The following is a 17,490-nucleotide window of genomic DNA, read 5'->3' on the forward strand; positions in this document are numbered from 1 at the left end:
CACCCCTAACTAAAGTTTTATTCTTCTTTTATTATTTTTCCAATTTGGTATAGTATAAAAAATAGAGAGTAAGAATAGCTTGATCCCGTTTTAGCATTTAATATCGCTTTGAAAATAATTTCTATTGGTTGTTGTATGGATTATGAATTAAGTGTGGAACTTATTCTTCGAATAATCCATGTCTTGTCCTCCTTTGTCATTTCATATTTGTATATAGTATAATATAATTCTATATGCTGTAACAAACCTGTGGGCAAGTTCTCCTTTTTTATTACTGGGGGAACAAATTCCTCGTGGAATATCCATTTTACTTTGTGTTAACAAATGTCACGATCAAAACATTTATTTTTTCATATACAACTCTTTAAATTAGCTCTATAATCATTGGCATATACTAATTGAACATTTCATCGTTAATACTGTAAATATTACTTCTTATATTCAGAAAATAATGACATTATTACCATTTGAAAGTCAAAATATTTTTCTTAAGACAATGATTATTGCAACGGTACAGTGGCAATATTATAAATTTTTCCACAATGTCAATGGTGAATTAGATGAATCCCTTCATCCTTAACAAGAGGTAATAGACAAAACCCATGGTAGGTCGCGCTTCCCTTTCAATTAGTCCTAAGCAACGGAAATCTAAATTAGTCAGCCTATGATTTCCAAATACCGAACGATTAAAGCAAACCAAAAAAAGGAAGCACTCATCAGATATTGCACATTAAGAGAAAAAAGAAAAAAAAACAAGAAAGATGAAGTGGCTTTTCATTTAAGGCAAGGATTTTTTTTCGCAAACCAATTTCTCAAAATCAATTACTAACAGCTGCAAATTCAGTAGCATTGGTGCTTCTGCAAAAGAATTACAACTTTGTACAAAGTACTATGAACTGAAGAGGTTGCATAGCATAATGGATGATTTTTTTTACTAGAGAGAAGTGAGTTACTTGCACCAAGATGAAAGAGGAGAAAATAGTAAACCAATTGAATAACTCAAGCTCTAAATCACTGCTTATAAACAACAGAAAAAAGGTCAAAAAGGAGGGATTCTAAACCCATGAGCTGTGGCACTAGTTATGAAGATAGTGCAGTGCGCGCAGCATTTCTTCCTAAGCCAACACCCAAACCAACCGGTACAGAATCAGTTTTGCTCTTCACATTATGAGAACAATGAGCAGAATGAACATGACCCTGGTGTGAGTTCTGGTTATTGTTCATATTGATAACATGATGGCCATTTCCATTGATCTGATTAGAATGGCTGGCAATATTTTGAAGACTTGAACTGCGAGGAATTTGCATCATTCCTATCCCCTCGGACTCAATTGACTCTTGAACGTACTCGACATCTTCGTTATAACCATTTATCAAGAAATCTGAACAGTTCTTCTTACAACCATGATCATATGGATTCCGGAATCGACCACCTGGTCCTCTAAGGTAACTGTAACGCATCATATTTGCCATTTCGTTTGTTGTGATGTTGTGTGAAATCTGTTGCAAAAGGGAAAAAGAAAGGTCAAAGATATATTTTACATGTTTTTACCTTAGCAGGAGAGGGAGAAAAAGTCGTCAACGGACAAACAGGTTTAACAGTATACATTCGTGCTGTCACGTGTTGCTGACACTCAAATGAGCAGACAGACAAACTTATCATGATTTCCGGAGACATGACTCTAAATGACATGATGGAAACATCAACAGTCAGATTGAGGAAATAAGAATCAGAAAGGTTAAAAATAAGATGCCAATGAGCATCCCTGGTGAAACTATAAGCATGTTCACGACGTCCGCAGTAAGATATTCAAAAGAACTTTTTGATCATGCAATGATCATTCATATACATAAATTCTGTCTCTTCCAGAAAACATATCCGGAAAGAAAACAAATTGAAGATAACAGCATGTGTGCTAGTGGCCCTATTATCCAGAACAGCTGACACAGTGTGTAAATCTGTGGCAGCACCCAGGAAATGAATGTGTTTCGTGTTGTATGTTCCCACAATAATAATTATATCTTTGCCCGCATATGATACATGTTTGAAACATATAATTTCACGGAGTAGGGTAGTAGGCTGAGGAGCTTATGATAACTAACAGGAAAACAAAGAAGCATACCTGAGAAGCTTGTACCCCAGTTAAGACTGCCACACCAACGAAGAGGAAAAAGTCCGCGAACAAGAATGCTAAAGCACCAATATGGTGAGTACCAGCATGATTTAACCAAGCCCCAAAAGAAGACGGAGCTGCTGGATCAGTCAAGACTCCTGATATCTCAAAAGGCATTTATTTAGCAGACTACAAACTGAAGAAAGGAACAAATATATCCTGATGAACAAATATTGTGAGGTACAGGAAAGAGTCTTACTTGTAAGGGCAACAGCACCAGTCAGTACCATTGCCAATACTTCGAGAACAAGAAAGGTGAAAAAGTCCCACTTGTTTTTCTGGAAAAAAATGTGGAAAGTAATTCTTCAGAAGACAAAAATAAGAGCTAGTAGGCAAACATAAAAGTCAAAGACATACTGAAGTATCAGAGAAACTGTGAATCAAGGCATATATCATACTATAACCAACGCCCAATGAGGTAACCGCTATATTATACATATACCCTAAGCATCACAATTCAGTTGTGATTTATCTCAAATGTACAAGTTGACCAAGAAAAGGACACAAAAGAATCCGGAATCTATTACCTTGCCTATGCAATTAGACACCCAAGGGCAATGATGATCAAACTGTTCCACACAGCGATCACAGGTTGAACAGTGCTTTGCACGAAGCGGACGAACAATCTAGCAAAAGGAAAACAATAATGTACATAAACCCCCAAATAGATGAGTCTCTAAAAATAAAAGTATGAACAATAAGATACAGACATACCTTGCACGTGGAACAAAGCTGAGACCAATTCCCAGCAAGCAAAGCAGGATGATTTATCTCCATTTTCAGCAGAGGTTCCTGAGATGTGACAAGGAAATGATACACATCTTGTGAATTATAGTGTCTGAAAAAGAGGGAAATTGCAATAAAAAGAATAATAGGTAGGCCTTGGAACAAGATTATGTAAACCTCCAAACAAAAACAATGAGTATTATTTTGGAAGGCCTCTTTTCACTATTAATCTGATTTTCTTCCAATTTTTGGGGGGGTAGGACTGCAGGGTTGGAACTTACATCATCTTTGATATTTTGTGAATCATGTTGACTCCTGCTGATGTAACCTGGATCTTTTCTGTGACCAAAAAATCAAGACGGATTCAAATTCAACAAGTACAAGTTAAACACATTGCAAATTTTGACATCAGCAATGATAGTAAGGGCTAAGGAGTAAGTGATTCTAAGAAATCCACCTAAAGAAGGCAAACGAAAGAAAAGCATTTTTTGAAAACCTCGTGTACATTCTCATCTTCATATATAACGAAAGAGCATGAATATTACCTGCTGCACCGATAAAACATAACTAGTCCAATTGTAGCAAGGAGGACTCCCGACCATGCAAATAGTGCACCAGCAGCAGTTAATCTTGGCAGCGTTGAAGCTGAATCAAAGAGAAAATTACAGGACATTCAATATTTACCATAGTAAAACCAATGAGACAAAGTTGATTGCAAACAAGAGGATCAGATGAAGTACCCGTGATTACTGCATGAATGTAAGTGGTAAGTAGAAGAAATATTGTACAACAAAGAACAGGAGCAAGTCCAAGCTTAGAAAGTTTGCCAAGTCGGGTACTTCCATCACAGCGTTTGTCATACAACCGCCTCGCGTTTCCCTGCAAAAACCATTTATTATTCTATAAGAATGGAATAATACACAAAATGCTGCATTTCAGAGAAGATAAAGACACGCTGTGATGTAACAAACGCTGATTTCACTGGACTTTGAAGTTGGATACCAACTCATAAACAACCCACTATCAAGTTAAAGACACCGAAATTAAGCAACACCTACAAGGAAAAAAGCAACTTGTCTATGATTCTTATCAGAAGCAAGCTGAGCAGGTGTAAGGCCTGTGTTATCTGTCACTGTCAGATCTTCCTTCTTCCCAGCCTGCACCAACACTGTACATGCTTCTAGGTTACCCCTAATAGCAGCCCAATGAAGTGGCGTACAACCTATAGTAGAATGAAATGTAAGAAAATCTCTGAGTTCAAGCAATAGATAAAAACAAAAGAGTAAGAGGAAAAGATTTGGTTTACCCTCTTTATCCTGCCGTCCGCGATATGCATCAAGAAAGAGTAAAAGACGTATACAGTCAGCAAAACCCTTGTATGCAGCCCTAAATTTTCCCGGAAAAGAATTCACAAGTAGATAAGTAAATTATCAAATAAGCCAAAATAAAATAAAAGAGTGCAAGGATAAATCCACTACTCAGTTCATGAATAAAGTAACCAAAAAGATGTCCAGCTAAGTAACAGACAATATTTATCAACAGGGACAGAGGAGGCTGGTGGGAAAGAAGCATCAAAAGAAAGTATCATAAAAAATATTTCCATCTCTCGATGAATAAGTGACTAAACCCAAAAAAACTTTTAAAATCTAATGGCAATGTGTATATCATCAATATACAGCAAAAACAGACAGGAAAGTGAACTTCCAATCCATGTATGCCATAAAAAACATGTAGCATGAAAGGATATAGATTGTTAAAGAAAGCAATAAGAGCGAATCTCTGTCCAAATTCAATTGCTAACTATTTTATGCTCGTATGTTTAGCTACTCTCCGCTCTGTATTCAGCTTCTCACAAAAAAAAATTGATTATGAAATCCATAAATATTTCTTCGTATATTCCAATGCCAGATCAAGGGTTGAGATTTCTTACTTTTTCTACATTAGAGTTTCTCCTTATTCTTTAACTAGGTATCACATTGTCAGATTTTACAGGAATTTCTCCTGAAAGTTATCTCTAAAAACAAAATGACATCAAGAACCAAAGAAAGGTCATTGCATGCTTCTAACACCTCAAGATTGTTATTCGAAAAAAGTATACAAATGTTGTTCGCAGAACTACCAGTGTAAAGGGCTTCTTCCATCACTATCAGGGACATCAGGATCAGCATTCCACTTTGTAACAATGTAATATAAAAAAGCTGTCTGGCCATATTGTGCGGCAACATGCGTCGCCTGCAGTCGAATTCATTGCATGAGTAATAGGCAAGTCTTCACAAATTTAGATACTAAGATCTTAATCAATTTGTATCAAAAAAGTGCAAGAGCTGTGTGAGGACAACGAGGAAGTACAGTGGAAAAAGAATATCAAGAAAAACAGGATGAGCTTTTAAACACTTCGACAGTAAGATTATTTACTGATGAAATGCTTATCAGGAAAAAAGAGAAAGAAAAAAAGGTAACATTTATTGCTGAGGTAAAATGGTGTAAAAATGTTTCAGCTGATATAACTTGTAAGATGGTAGTCCATTTATTCATCTTTGAAGTCTGCACCTGTCCATGTAAGAAGTGATAGAAGTCCTTGATGAGGTTACAAAAAGATCATTAATATTTCCTATGTTCCAGAACTTTGTCCTACTTTCTTTTAGGCTGTTCCTAATTGTTGTTAACTCTCCATAAACGGAAAGCTCAAATACATTACTCCCAGGACTTTGGTTCAGCAGTGACAATGCAGCACATGATGTGTTGGTTAGGCACACTTCACGGGTTCGAACCCTGTCGTGGACAAAGCCTGTTATTTAAGTTCGAAAATGGTGGAAGACGGGGCAATCTCCCTGAAGTTTCGAACCTGTGCGCCAACTGGAGTCTTGCCAGAAGCCCAATGGGAATTTCTTCGAGAAAAAATCCCACAAGAAGTCTTCAAGGCCCCAATTCTGCTCGTCTCTGTTCAGCTTTTATCATTTTTTACTCTTTCCCAAGACGACTCCATATATGTCCCAGTATGTTCCACAACAATATTAAACAACTCACAATTGTAACTCCTCTTAATAATCATGTCAAATCAAAGTGGACCGGCATTTTGTGCATATGTAGTAGAAAAGTTAAGGTTCACATGTATGTCTTACAAAGCCATTGAACTAATATATCCATCGATAGAAATTTTCCATAAGGACCTTTTGGCCACTGTCTCATTTTTATAACCATCCAACTTCTATTACAAAGATCTAAAAATTGCAAAAGTTACGGGCTAAGTTTTTGCAATGTACTTTGAGCTACAGCTCGTAATGGCGGCTCAAGGACATGGAACAAAAATCTAAAGCAAAGTATTGCAGTAGGGATAATATTGTTAAAGACGCGCTTGAGGCACACTTAATCCTTGAAGTAGGTAAAACAGAAGGGTGTTTCCCCTAACTTGGGAATGCTTTACCAAGGTACTAAGTTGAATGTCTCAATAAAAACAACCATCAACCTAAAGCTTTTTTGTAAAAATAAAATAAAAATAAAAAAAATTGATGAATCTCAAGGTCCATGAGCTCTATAAGGTGGCACTACACAGCAAAGCAATAAATTAATTGTTAAGAAACCTTGGGGACAAATATGTTGGCGATTACAAACGTAAATAAAATCTTAATAGTAAGAAAACTAGCTTTTTCTAATAAGTAATACAAGAAAGCAGATCTCAATAGAAACTTGTTACTTATATCTTTACATCTAAATTTGAAATTTAGAATGCCTTCTTATCTTGATTAAAAAAGTTTTTGCTTCATTATCTTTCACTTAATTGCAGATTTTTCAATATTTTTGCACATATAAATGTTGATTTTGTTGTAACGTTTCTTATATTAGATTCTATGTAATCTCTCGTCAACTGTATTTTTCTTCAATAAAAAGCACTTCAATTGTGCTTTCCGATTAACTCACTGACCATTATGCTTTTCAGCTTCCTTTGGACCTATCTGTCTTGGATAGTAAGATCCTCCTCTTACATGAGAGGCAGCCTTCACAAGAAGAGAGCTCAAGTTATCAGCTGCCTTACTTTGGTGTCAGAGCCTCAAACAATGTGGAATAGCCTCTGGACAGTTTAGTGACAATAGTCCAGTTTTATGCAAAACTTCGCCATTGTTCAAAAACTTGAACTTGCAAGCACTCTAGTTCTAATATCTATAACTTGCCTATCATGGGAGATTGAGTACCCTTAATAAGATTCAGAATGAGAGATAGTATAAAGATGTTAGAGTAAAAATGCAGTGTAGTATTTACGAAAACATGATCTTTGGGTATTGTTTAATTCCATCTGGAAAGTGATTAGTGCTCAAATCACAGAAGGCATAGCTCCTGGGAAGCTAATGTGTTTGCTGGATAATTAATAAGCTTGCTGCAGTAGCCACGGTCTACTTATTTTGAATGACGGCAACAACACAATAATTAGCCAACAGCATCAATATATATATATATATATATATATATATATATATATATATGCCCAAAAAATCACAGAAGGCATAGCTCCTGGGAAGCTAATGTGTTTGCTGGATAATTAATAAGCTTGCTGCAGTAGCCACGGTCTACTTATTTTGAATGACGGCAACAACACAATAATTAGCCAACAGCATCAATATATATATATATATATATATATATATATATATATATATATGCTCAAAAAATCATTCTATCACGCCACCGGATCTACAAATAGGAAGAACTGGGAGTACTATACTTCTTGCAGCAGGACTTATCAGGACTTCGTTTCTGCTGCCGAATAACCTTTATGTTTGATAAGTGGTTTGTTTGGCTAGTATCTGATTCTTTCTACTGTGAAACTTGTAAGATTTCTTTGATATATAGAACTTCCTCTATTCGTCAAGATTCCAGCAAAATTAATGCGACTTTGACCTTTTTTTTTGGACAAGTAAACGTGTTTTGATGTTATCAAACCATGTTTCTTCAAGCTTGCACAATCCCTAAATATTGCAAACTGTTTACGTTGGAGCTTCCGCACAGTGATGTCAAAGGCGCACTTTAAGCCCTAAATCGAGGCTAAACATGTTGAGCGCTTCGCCTCGCTTTGTGGGCGCTTCAGTGCCACATCAAGACTCTAAGGCATATTTTTCCTTGCCAATGAGTGTAATCCTGAAAAGGCGACACTAAACAATTGATATTTTATTTTTATCGTAATTTTTTTTAATTTCTTTGTCCATATATTTGTTATTCATGCTTTTATAATTATTGGTCTTGGATTACAAATACATAGTTTTACTTTTTCTCCAGTTGCGCCTTTTTCCATTAAAGCTCACGCTTTAATTGCTTTGCACTTAAAGCCCAATGGACCTTAGAGCTTTTTTGCGCTTTTCGCCTTCGATAAAACTGCTTCCACGATACCCATTCTTTACTCTGCTCATCTTCTTCCAACTACCTTGCCAGCTTCCTATTTCCATTGTTATATTTGTCACGTTCTCAACCTTTGATGACTACCCTCATTGCCATGTCAACTTTTTTTGCACTCTGATTTGATACACGAATTGCGCATAGGTCTAAGTCGCCGTAACTTATATGTTTAGCTTAGTTAACGATCCACATTAAATGCCACTTTATAAGAGCTCGTAAAACACCTTCCCCAATAAAATGCAGGAGAAAAGGGGATCATAGTCAACCCTGTTCACTTAGAGAGACAGTCGTTACACCAAAACCACTGCCAGAAAAGCTCTAGTACATATCATGGATTGGGTGGTCTCACTGTGTCCAAGGCTTGATCCAACGCAATAATATCAGGTGCACAGGTGTACAGGTCTAACTACTTTTTTTATAAGTAGTTAGCCGGTTAGACTGTACACCTGATATTATGGCATTGAATCAAGCATTGGTCTAACCGGCTAACTACTAAAGTCTCAAGTCCAGGGAGAACAATATAGTTGACCCAAAGTTCACACACCGTCCTCTTTTTCTAAGAGATGAAACACCTCCTTCAAAACCAATGTGCAAAAGTAGGGTGTCCGTATATCCTGTCTTCCAGCAGGTACATTTAGATTTACCGGAAAGAATTATGCAACTGGCCCTAGCAATTTTACGCAGAGTGGAGTCCACTTTGGAGTTTAGGGACAATTTCTATATGTATTCTCCGTGATCCATATAGGGCATGGGCCCAAATAGTTATCATTTTTTATTCAGGCAAGATTCCACTTTCCTTGCATCCTTGTCACCACGTCTAAATCCTAAATTTATGCTGTCTAGCAAAACCCAGATTACATACGCAGCAATATGAGGATGAGCTCAGCTCATGAGGCCCTAGATGGAGTATCAAGAATTAAATGGAGATTGGACGGATTCGACCTCAGAGATTTCAGCAGCAAAAGAAACATAAAACTGGTACAAGTAAAGCAATGATTACTGAGAACATACAAGCAAAAGCATACCTGATAGCCATACATATCAGCTGCATTTACACGAGCACCCTCTTGGAGTAAGAGCTCGGCAACCTGCACAGCACCTCGAACAGAACTCCAGTGCAATGCTGTTTGCCCCGTATGATCTGCCGCATTTACATCTCCTCCATGCTGCCAATTGCATCACCACCACTAGCCATCAGTTCCCAACCAACCAAAACACACACACATATACAGCATAGCAATCATCGTAAAGTCGACAGTTCCTTATTATAGCACAACAAATAGACACTAACTAGTCAATACTCCTGCTCACCACCTCTTTCAAGAAAATTGAAGGAAAATTAAAATCCACGAAATTGCTAAACAACATAACATGGTCGGACAAGTGCATGCAAAGACCCAATATAGATTATGAACTTTTTTTTCAAACTACTTAGGAAAAGTTACTAATATTACCAAATTCCTGTGTTAGAATTACATAGACCTGATAGAGTGAAATGGATTCATATAGCTGATCCAATTAGTTTGGAATAGAGGGCAGTTGAATGATTGATTAATACTTGATCAAAATAACGAGTTCTACTGTGTAATAGCTTAATAGGGTAGTTAGTTATCAGTGCTAAATTTCTTTCTTTTCTTTTTTTGTCCTTTTGTTTTCTTGTTTAAATTCAACTCTTTGCTTACCCACAACACTCAACTTTCATAAACTAAAGACGCAATCTTTTTTCTTAAACGTGATGTTCAGGCAAGCTTGCGCTTCTAAACTAATCTATCAAATACCTACAACTTCCCTACCAGCAAACGAATTGGGTAACTTTGCCAATCAAGACTTGGATAGATGGAACAGTTCACCTAGTAACGTTGACTCGAGGTCATCATTCCATCTATCGACCACTAAGCCAGCCCCTCAGTGGCAACTAAAGACACAATATTTATGGCATACTTTTTAAATAAATCTCAAATTTCAAGAATCAAAATAATAAGTTTTATAGTGTAATAGAGTACTCCTCTGTTCCAATTTATGCAATACTCTTTCCTTTTTTGTTTGTTCCAAAAAGAACTATACTTTTCTAAATTTAGAAACAATTTTAACTTTAAAGTTCTCATTCTTCCCCTTAATGAGATGATCTATAGGCAAACAAGTATCTTTGTCTTGTTTTAGATCAAAAATTCAAAAAAATTCTTTCTTTCTAAACTCTATGCTCATTAAAACAAATTGGGACGGAAGGAGCAGTGGCGGAGCCACCTTATAGGAAGGGGCGCGGGAAAAATACATTGTGTAGCTAGGTAAAAAAATAAATTATAGGTAAATATACTATGTATTGACTCCTCTTAATTTCCTGGTATGTTTACTTTTATATTTTTTGATATTGCTTAACGAAAATTATGGCTCCGCCACTGGGAACGAGTATTAACTAATAAGTGCTAATTTTTTTCTTTTTAAACCAATTCATGGTTACCCACAAACTAAAGACACAATCTTTATATCTTAATTTAAACAAAACCTCTGATTCAATCTAACACTTCAAGAATTACAAATGGGCCAAATTTCAAACCTCAATGATATATTGAGCAGCTGCAGTCCGATTATTAAGAGCGGCCCATTGAAGGGCATAGTAACCCAGCCCATCTGGCTCAGATACAGAACAACCCTCACTTTCCACCAATCTCTGAAGCTTCTCCATATCCCCATACGCCGCCGCCGTATACACATCGTTCCTCAAACTCTCATCCTCAACGCCTCCACCTCCGCCGCCGTTAACCGCCGCCGTGGATGTTGATTCGACGTTAATTGATTCCGCCTCCTCCACTACCTCGATCTCCGATGCCATTTTTCAATATTACCCAGAAAATGAGAAATTCTTTAAATTGTTTAATTTTTTTAAATCTAGGAAAGATTCAAATTCAAAACGGGATGAATCAATAAAGAGTTGTATGAATTTGACTATGAAAATTGAATATTATATGGATATATCGTTGTACGTGGGAATGAATGGGGTGGAATTCTAGGGTTTTTCTGGGAAGGAGGGAGGGTTGGGTTGACTCGGTATTGAGGAAACAGCGAATCACCAGAAGCCAAAAACTCTACACTGGCGATGGAAAATGGATATCTAATTTTCTTTAACTTTTCACTCTTTTATTAAGGTATTTATATCTATTTGACTTTTTCTTCTAAATTTCTAGGATTTTCAGTAAAAAGTAAAAGAACTGATCGTTTCATGAGATCAAAATATATTTCCACTTATTTCTATTTGACTTATTTCAAATTATATGTAGAATCAGTTTTATTTTCATCGTCGTTTAATTGAAATATTTAAGGCGATTGATACTTTGATTACTTTTTATTGCAAAAAATATATTTATATTTTTCTATAGTGCACAAAAGTTTTTGAATATGAACCTACTTCTATTATTTTGATTTCTTCTTACGAAAATAAACTCAAGAAGAAGTTTTGATTAAAATAGATATGTATTCAATTATTCCATACTAAAATTAACGTTGGTTAGTCCGGTGCACAAAGTATATCGTATTTACGCATGGTTCAGAAAATGACCGCATCCTTAGCGGTGTGATATAGACAATCTACTTTAATGCTAGTATTAGTGACTACTTTCACGGCTCGAACCTGCAACTTATATGTCACACAGAAACAATTTTATAGGAATAGAGTGAAAGAAAACTATTCCATTTAATTATATGAATTATGGCGTTTAAAATTAAAGTATAGCAAAGAGTCTTTGGTGAATATATTTTGAGACCTACGAGATAATTTTTCTCATTATTTCTCTTTATTCATTCTATTCTCTTGCTGTCACTTAATGCGATAGAGCTTGCCAAGTTGCTTATCCTTAAATTCAGGATTATTCAATAATATATTAGTTGAATACTTGGATATCTATAGTTACCAAAGCTAATCAAACTTAAAAACGTCCTGTATTTTTTAATAAATAAATTAGGTCAATTAGCTTCCCTTTTTTTATCTCATTAAGTCATTTACTTATTTTTCTCTTTCTCATTCTCACATTATTAAGACAAGCAACATTTGATTACCTAATAATTTTAAAAGTTGGGCACATTGACGTCTACTTGTCTAAAAATGCTAACACCTTGTTTGAATGGTTGTTATGTATTGTTTCATAATGTACCGTATAATATATGTATTATACTGTATCGTTTTGATGTATATAATGTTTGGATAGATAATATTATTTTTTGTCGTTTCATGTTGTCATGCACCAAATTTTCTGTCTTTTCATGATGTTATGCACCAAATTTTCTGTCGTTTCATGATGTCATGCACCAACAAAATGAAAAAAATTTACAATATTATAAAAAAAAAGTAAGGTACAAGGTAAAATTATTATATAAAAAAGGTAGGGTAGATGGGGGGGGGAGGGGGACACGACCATACCAAATGGATCGTTCCATAAAGCGACACTTTTCATTGTTACGTAACGACAGATTTAACAATATGATACAATAAAATTTAGGTAACAATCAAAACAAACATTATATTTAAAGCAACAATACAATGCACGTGTAACAACCATTCAAACAAGTTGATTGAACAATGAATTTTCTCTAGATTTTCTGCCTTTTAACTTATAAAAATAACTTTTGCTTTTATTTATGTCACTAATAATCTGCCACAGTATTTATAACATATAGAGATGAAGCAAAAGCTAATTTCCTTTTTATAAAACCTTCTAAGTAATAGTTATCGGCCAAACAAACTCTCTAATTGGTTTAACAAGTTTTTCTTTTCTTTTTCAATTGTTTGACTGAAAATGAAGCAATTGCTTGATCAATTTGCAAAAATTATAAAAAAATGTTTGACGAAGACAATCCTATATTTGTTTGTAACAAGGACTAGGCCGTCACAAAATAAGACAACTTGCGTGAAATCATTAATTGCTTAAATAAACTACTACTTGCATGAAATCATTAATTCACATTATTTCCATCCCTGGGAGGCATCCAAATAAATAGTTACTGCCAAACAGCTCTGCTGACCGATCTCTCCAAAAATATGTGCTTTGGAATAAGTAGTTTTGAGATTAAATTTGAGATGAGTATATTCTATATTTGATTAAGATAAAATCACGATATAATTAATCTCGTAATTAGTTATCCCGAGATTGTAATGTTATTTTTATCCCTATGGAATAGTGGGATAACAATTTCGGGATAACTTATTTCCCAACCAAACGACTCCTAATGTGGATCTTCGGCCGGTTATTTTATAAAATTTGTACTATATTAATTTTTCGGTTATTCTATTTTGTAAAATCAAAATTCGACTTTTCGAAACTGTCTCAGTCATCTCAGTTTCTCTTCGTTATCAGTGCGGCTCTGTTAATTTTTGGTATCTTAAAATGTCATGTAAGAGTCACTAATAGAAGTTAGTAAGTGATAAAATACGAACTTACTTAGGATTTCGGCAAAACTCTCTAGATATTTTTATAATTTAAAAGACGATGAATCAAGAAAATATGATAGATAGCTAAAATAGAGATTTATCCCACTATTCAACTACAATGTAAGAAAATTGAGCACATACAAAAGAAAATATGAATCATACGAGTTGGAATATAATCAAGATTGTACTCAAGAATATAGTTTATTAGAAGATTAAGTATATAATAAGAAAAATCTAAATCATACGAGAGGAAATATATTCAATACTTTATGGTTTGCTACTCAAGATCGCCGGAATACTTGTGGCTTGCTACTCAAGATGATAACTAGAACTAATTTAGCTCCCATAAGAGTAGCATAATATGTTGGAGAGTTGACACTTTGGGCTTTAATTATTTGTTGATTAATGTTTTATTATTTTTAAACTTAATATGTAAAATATACTTTTCTTATATAAAATTATTCGGGACGGTTCGGTATTTTTTCGATTTATTTTTATAAAATTAAAACCATACCCTAATTATCGGTATAATTATAATTTTATATAAAAACATACGATTTTATTAAAAGAATACTAATAATCGATTCGCTTAGATCCGATTAGTTTATTCGATTTTTAAAGATCCTTCGTCACCCCTATCTTTTATTATTCATAATAATAGTATAGCGCATATTAGATAGAAGATTACAGATAATGTGGATCCACGGCTCATTAAAACCCATGCATCACAAAAATTTCCATGATAATCTGTCATATATTTTATTCATATCCAACTTTATAACCATATTGGGCCCCTTTATTATTGTCTCTTAATATCAATCAATAATTTTCTGGGGCAGAAGGACATTTTTTCGGATATATCTATCATTCATAAAAATTTTAAATTTCACTTAAAATTGAATTTTGGAATTTTTTGAAAATTTGAAAAACGCCAAAAAGCTATTTTCAAAATTTTCACTTCAAATCACTCAGAAAAATTCAAAAACAGCTCCAAATTGTATTCATGTCCAAACACAACTCTAATTTTCAAATACCATTTTCACTTGGATTTTTTTTTTTTACTGTTTTCCGAAATTTCAGAATTCTTACTTTCAAACGCCCACTTAGTCATTTGTGCACTATTAAATAGTATTTCTGACCATCTCTATAATATCCTCTTTAATTATATCCTAGGCTATGTGAAAAGAAAAATCCATTAAACCATCCCGGGCCAAAGGTACTATTAGGATCAATACTAAAGACTGCAACTTTAATCTCTTCTTGAGTAGGCCTTGCCAGAAGTGCTTTATTATCCTCCTCCAAAAATCATTTTAGGTGTATACTGTGATTATTTTGTAGGTAGTAAAATGTAAAGAAAACATGGTTGGGCTAAATCAAATCACATTAAAGTTCAGACAAAGTGCTAAGACTTTCCCTTTTTTTAAATTTATTTTATACGGTCAGACCTCTTTATAACAACATCCTTATATAACAGTCATTCACTATATAACGGCCATATATAATCTTTAAGATTACTATTAATAATTCTAAAAATATGCATACAATCATTTTCATTAAATAAAGTTTCGATCTTGCATAAGATATAAGATTTGAAGATTTGCAAATGATATATTTTCAATTGAACAAATTCCACAAAATATTTAGATAGAAAATTTAACTGTTAAGCTCTTAGATTGTCTTCAAGGAAAAACTATTGGATGCTTTTTTGCTGAAAATTTGGACACAAATTTTTACCAATTCAAGCATTATATCGTTAATAAGAGAATGAAATCTACAAAACAAGCTACAATTACAAAATTCTTCCATCATTCTTGAAAGAATTTATTTTTCTAGGTAGCTTAAAATATCAGCCTTAGAGTTTAAATCTTTATACGTTTAGTTATGAATTTATTACTATTTTATTAGTTTTCTTCAATATTTAACTAGTGGAATATACATATCTTTTGAGATTTTAAATTTGAATAATTTTCTTATCTTTTATATGTAACCAAAAAAAGGAAAAATAATCGATTTTTGGATAATTTTTATCTAACAGCCAAAAAATATTTAAACAACAAATGTTGTTATAGGTATATAACATCCATTCATTATAAAAGTCAAAAAATCTCGGAACAAACGAGTCTGTTATAGAAAGGGTTAGACTTACATGAAGCTAGTTATACTCTCTCTTTGTCCGAGCAGTCACTAGTCACTACACTTGAATCGGGGCATATATACCGTAGATATTTTGGCTACAAAAACGTAGCCTTAAATTGAATTTATCAGTTAGTATTATTCACAATCTAGTAGAACCGAACTGCTCGTCAAAAAGTAAGTGTATTATACAATATTTCCAACGCATATTATATTATACTATATTATAAGTGAGAACAATTTAAGTTAAAGTTAATTTACTAATTTACCCCTTAAAAATGAATAATGATTTTACCCTCTAAATATACACTCTCTCTTCAAATTTAATGTATATAAATATAAAAACACTAAATTATAATATGTATTGCATTTGGAACTCTTTAGCATGGGGTACGTTTAGTTTTAGGGCAACTACGTAATCCCACCCAATGCTACGAAAATGTTAGGTGAGTTTACATTTTTTCTTTTTATTAATACATAACCTTGCATGTTTTTAATCTGCTAAGTATTTTGAATCACTTTAATTATTATTTATCTATCTTACTTAAGTAATTATTCTGTTGTAATATTAAATTATTAATAACGATGCTCTTTGCTTTAATTTATGAAGTTGATATGATCTTTCTCTTATAAATTACGGAACACAAAATCTTTTTTTATATATATATATAATTAGGTACTTTTGATCTTTGTATATCTATTAGTTTCTGGACACGTGCGTTGTACGTGTATCCCATGTCAAGTAGTATAAATTTTTTTAAATGACATAAATATTACTATTAAAATTAGTGTGTGAAGTACATATCACACAAAATTTGAAGAAAAAAATGCAAATTGTAAATGATGAATGATGTAACTGATATCACTTGAATTCCAAATGATTGGATAGAATCTAACATGTGAAGGTAAACAATTCTATTTAGTTGGGCAGGTATGCTTTATAATTACACTAATTTTGATATTGTGAGGTACCAAATAGGATATGATCGTATATCTCAGCTAATATTTTTAAGGGACGATGTTCTTGGAGTATGCTTTATGCCGAGGCAAATTGCCCCCTCATAACCAAACTCTTATTGTGTGTTGTCCTGATATGAATATTCTTGTTTTAAGTATAATATACAATTGTCAATGCATCAAATACAAATAAAAATTAAAACTCCTTCGTATGTACTCTATTTTTTTTGAAAGATTATAAGAATCAGACGTTAATAAAAAAAACTTATACATTAAGTACGGAAAAACTAACAAGGATAAAAATAGAACAAAAAGAACATAAAAGAATTTTCAACAAATGTTCAAGAATTACTTAAAATTTGGGTTGTAACTTGGGCAACCATACTTCAACCCCAAAATATCGAAAAGAAAAACCAACATGGTTAGTAAAATCAATGAACTTTTGTCATGGAGCAGCATATCTGTTCTATTTCTAATAAGAATGAGAATTAAGTGAAATAGAGTGCTAAAAAGTAGATGAATTGACTTGATCTGATTGTTACTTATTGGCTCTTCTGTTCGAGCTTCTCTATCCTTCTTCGTTTCAACACTGGTGTGCTTCTCCTTTGCTGGCTTCTTATCGATTGACTTCTTTGCCTTTGTAATCATGAATACTCTTATAACGATCTGGCCGGTCGCTTTAAGTATTACATCCCT

The 17,490-nt window shown here is 33.7% G+C and overlaps 1 protein-coding gene across 1 annotated transcript; it reads right to left on the reverse strand.

Moving 5' to 3' along the window:
• Positions 1-964: 964 nt before the first annotated feature.
• LOC104113022 (protein S-acyltransferase 24) lies at positions 965-11,361 on the reverse strand. The gene is made up of 13 exons (XM_009623094.4): positions 10,840-11,361; positions 9,311-9,451; positions 5,020-5,132; positions 4,207-4,286; positions 3,959-4,122; positions 3,641-3,779; positions 3,446-3,545; positions 3,182-3,239; positions 2,889-2,966; positions 2,702-2,800; positions 2,374-2,452; positions 2,124-2,272; positions 965-1,500 (listed from the first exon to the last, which is right to left on the reverse strand). Exons 1-13 carry the CDS (start codon positions 11,113-11,115, stop codon positions 1,081-1,083), a joined length of 1,896 nt encoding a protein of 631 aa, XP_009621389.1. The 5' UTR covers positions 11,116-11,361; the 3' UTR covers positions 965-1,080.
• Positions 11,362-17,490: the final 6,129 nt, after the last annotated feature.

This window comes from Nicotiana tomentosiformis, chromosome 11, assembly GCF_000390325.3.
Source record: "Nicotiana tomentosiformis chromosome 11, ASM39032v3, whole genome shotgun sequence".
Lineage (NCBI taxonomy): Eukaryota > Viridiplantae > Streptophyta > Magnoliopsida > Solanales > Solanaceae > Nicotiana > Nicotiana tomentosiformis.

What these genes read in the sequence shown, in the direction of transcription:
- LOC104113022 (XM_009623094.4), bottom strand. Translation starts at nt 11,115, where the DNA reads ATGGCATCGGAGATCGAGGTAGTGGAGGAGGCGGAATCAATTAACGTC. An exon ending in CTGCTCAATATATCATTGAG is followed by an intron (nt 9,452 to 10,839) that starts GTTTGAAATTTG and finishes TGCAATTGGCAG; the next exon opens with CATGGAGGAGATGTAAATGC. An exon ending in TGTCTAATTGCATAGGCAAG is followed by an intron (nt 2,453 to 2,701) that starts GTAATAGATTCC and finishes ATTTTTTTCCAG; the next exon opens with AAAAACAAGTGGGACTTTTT.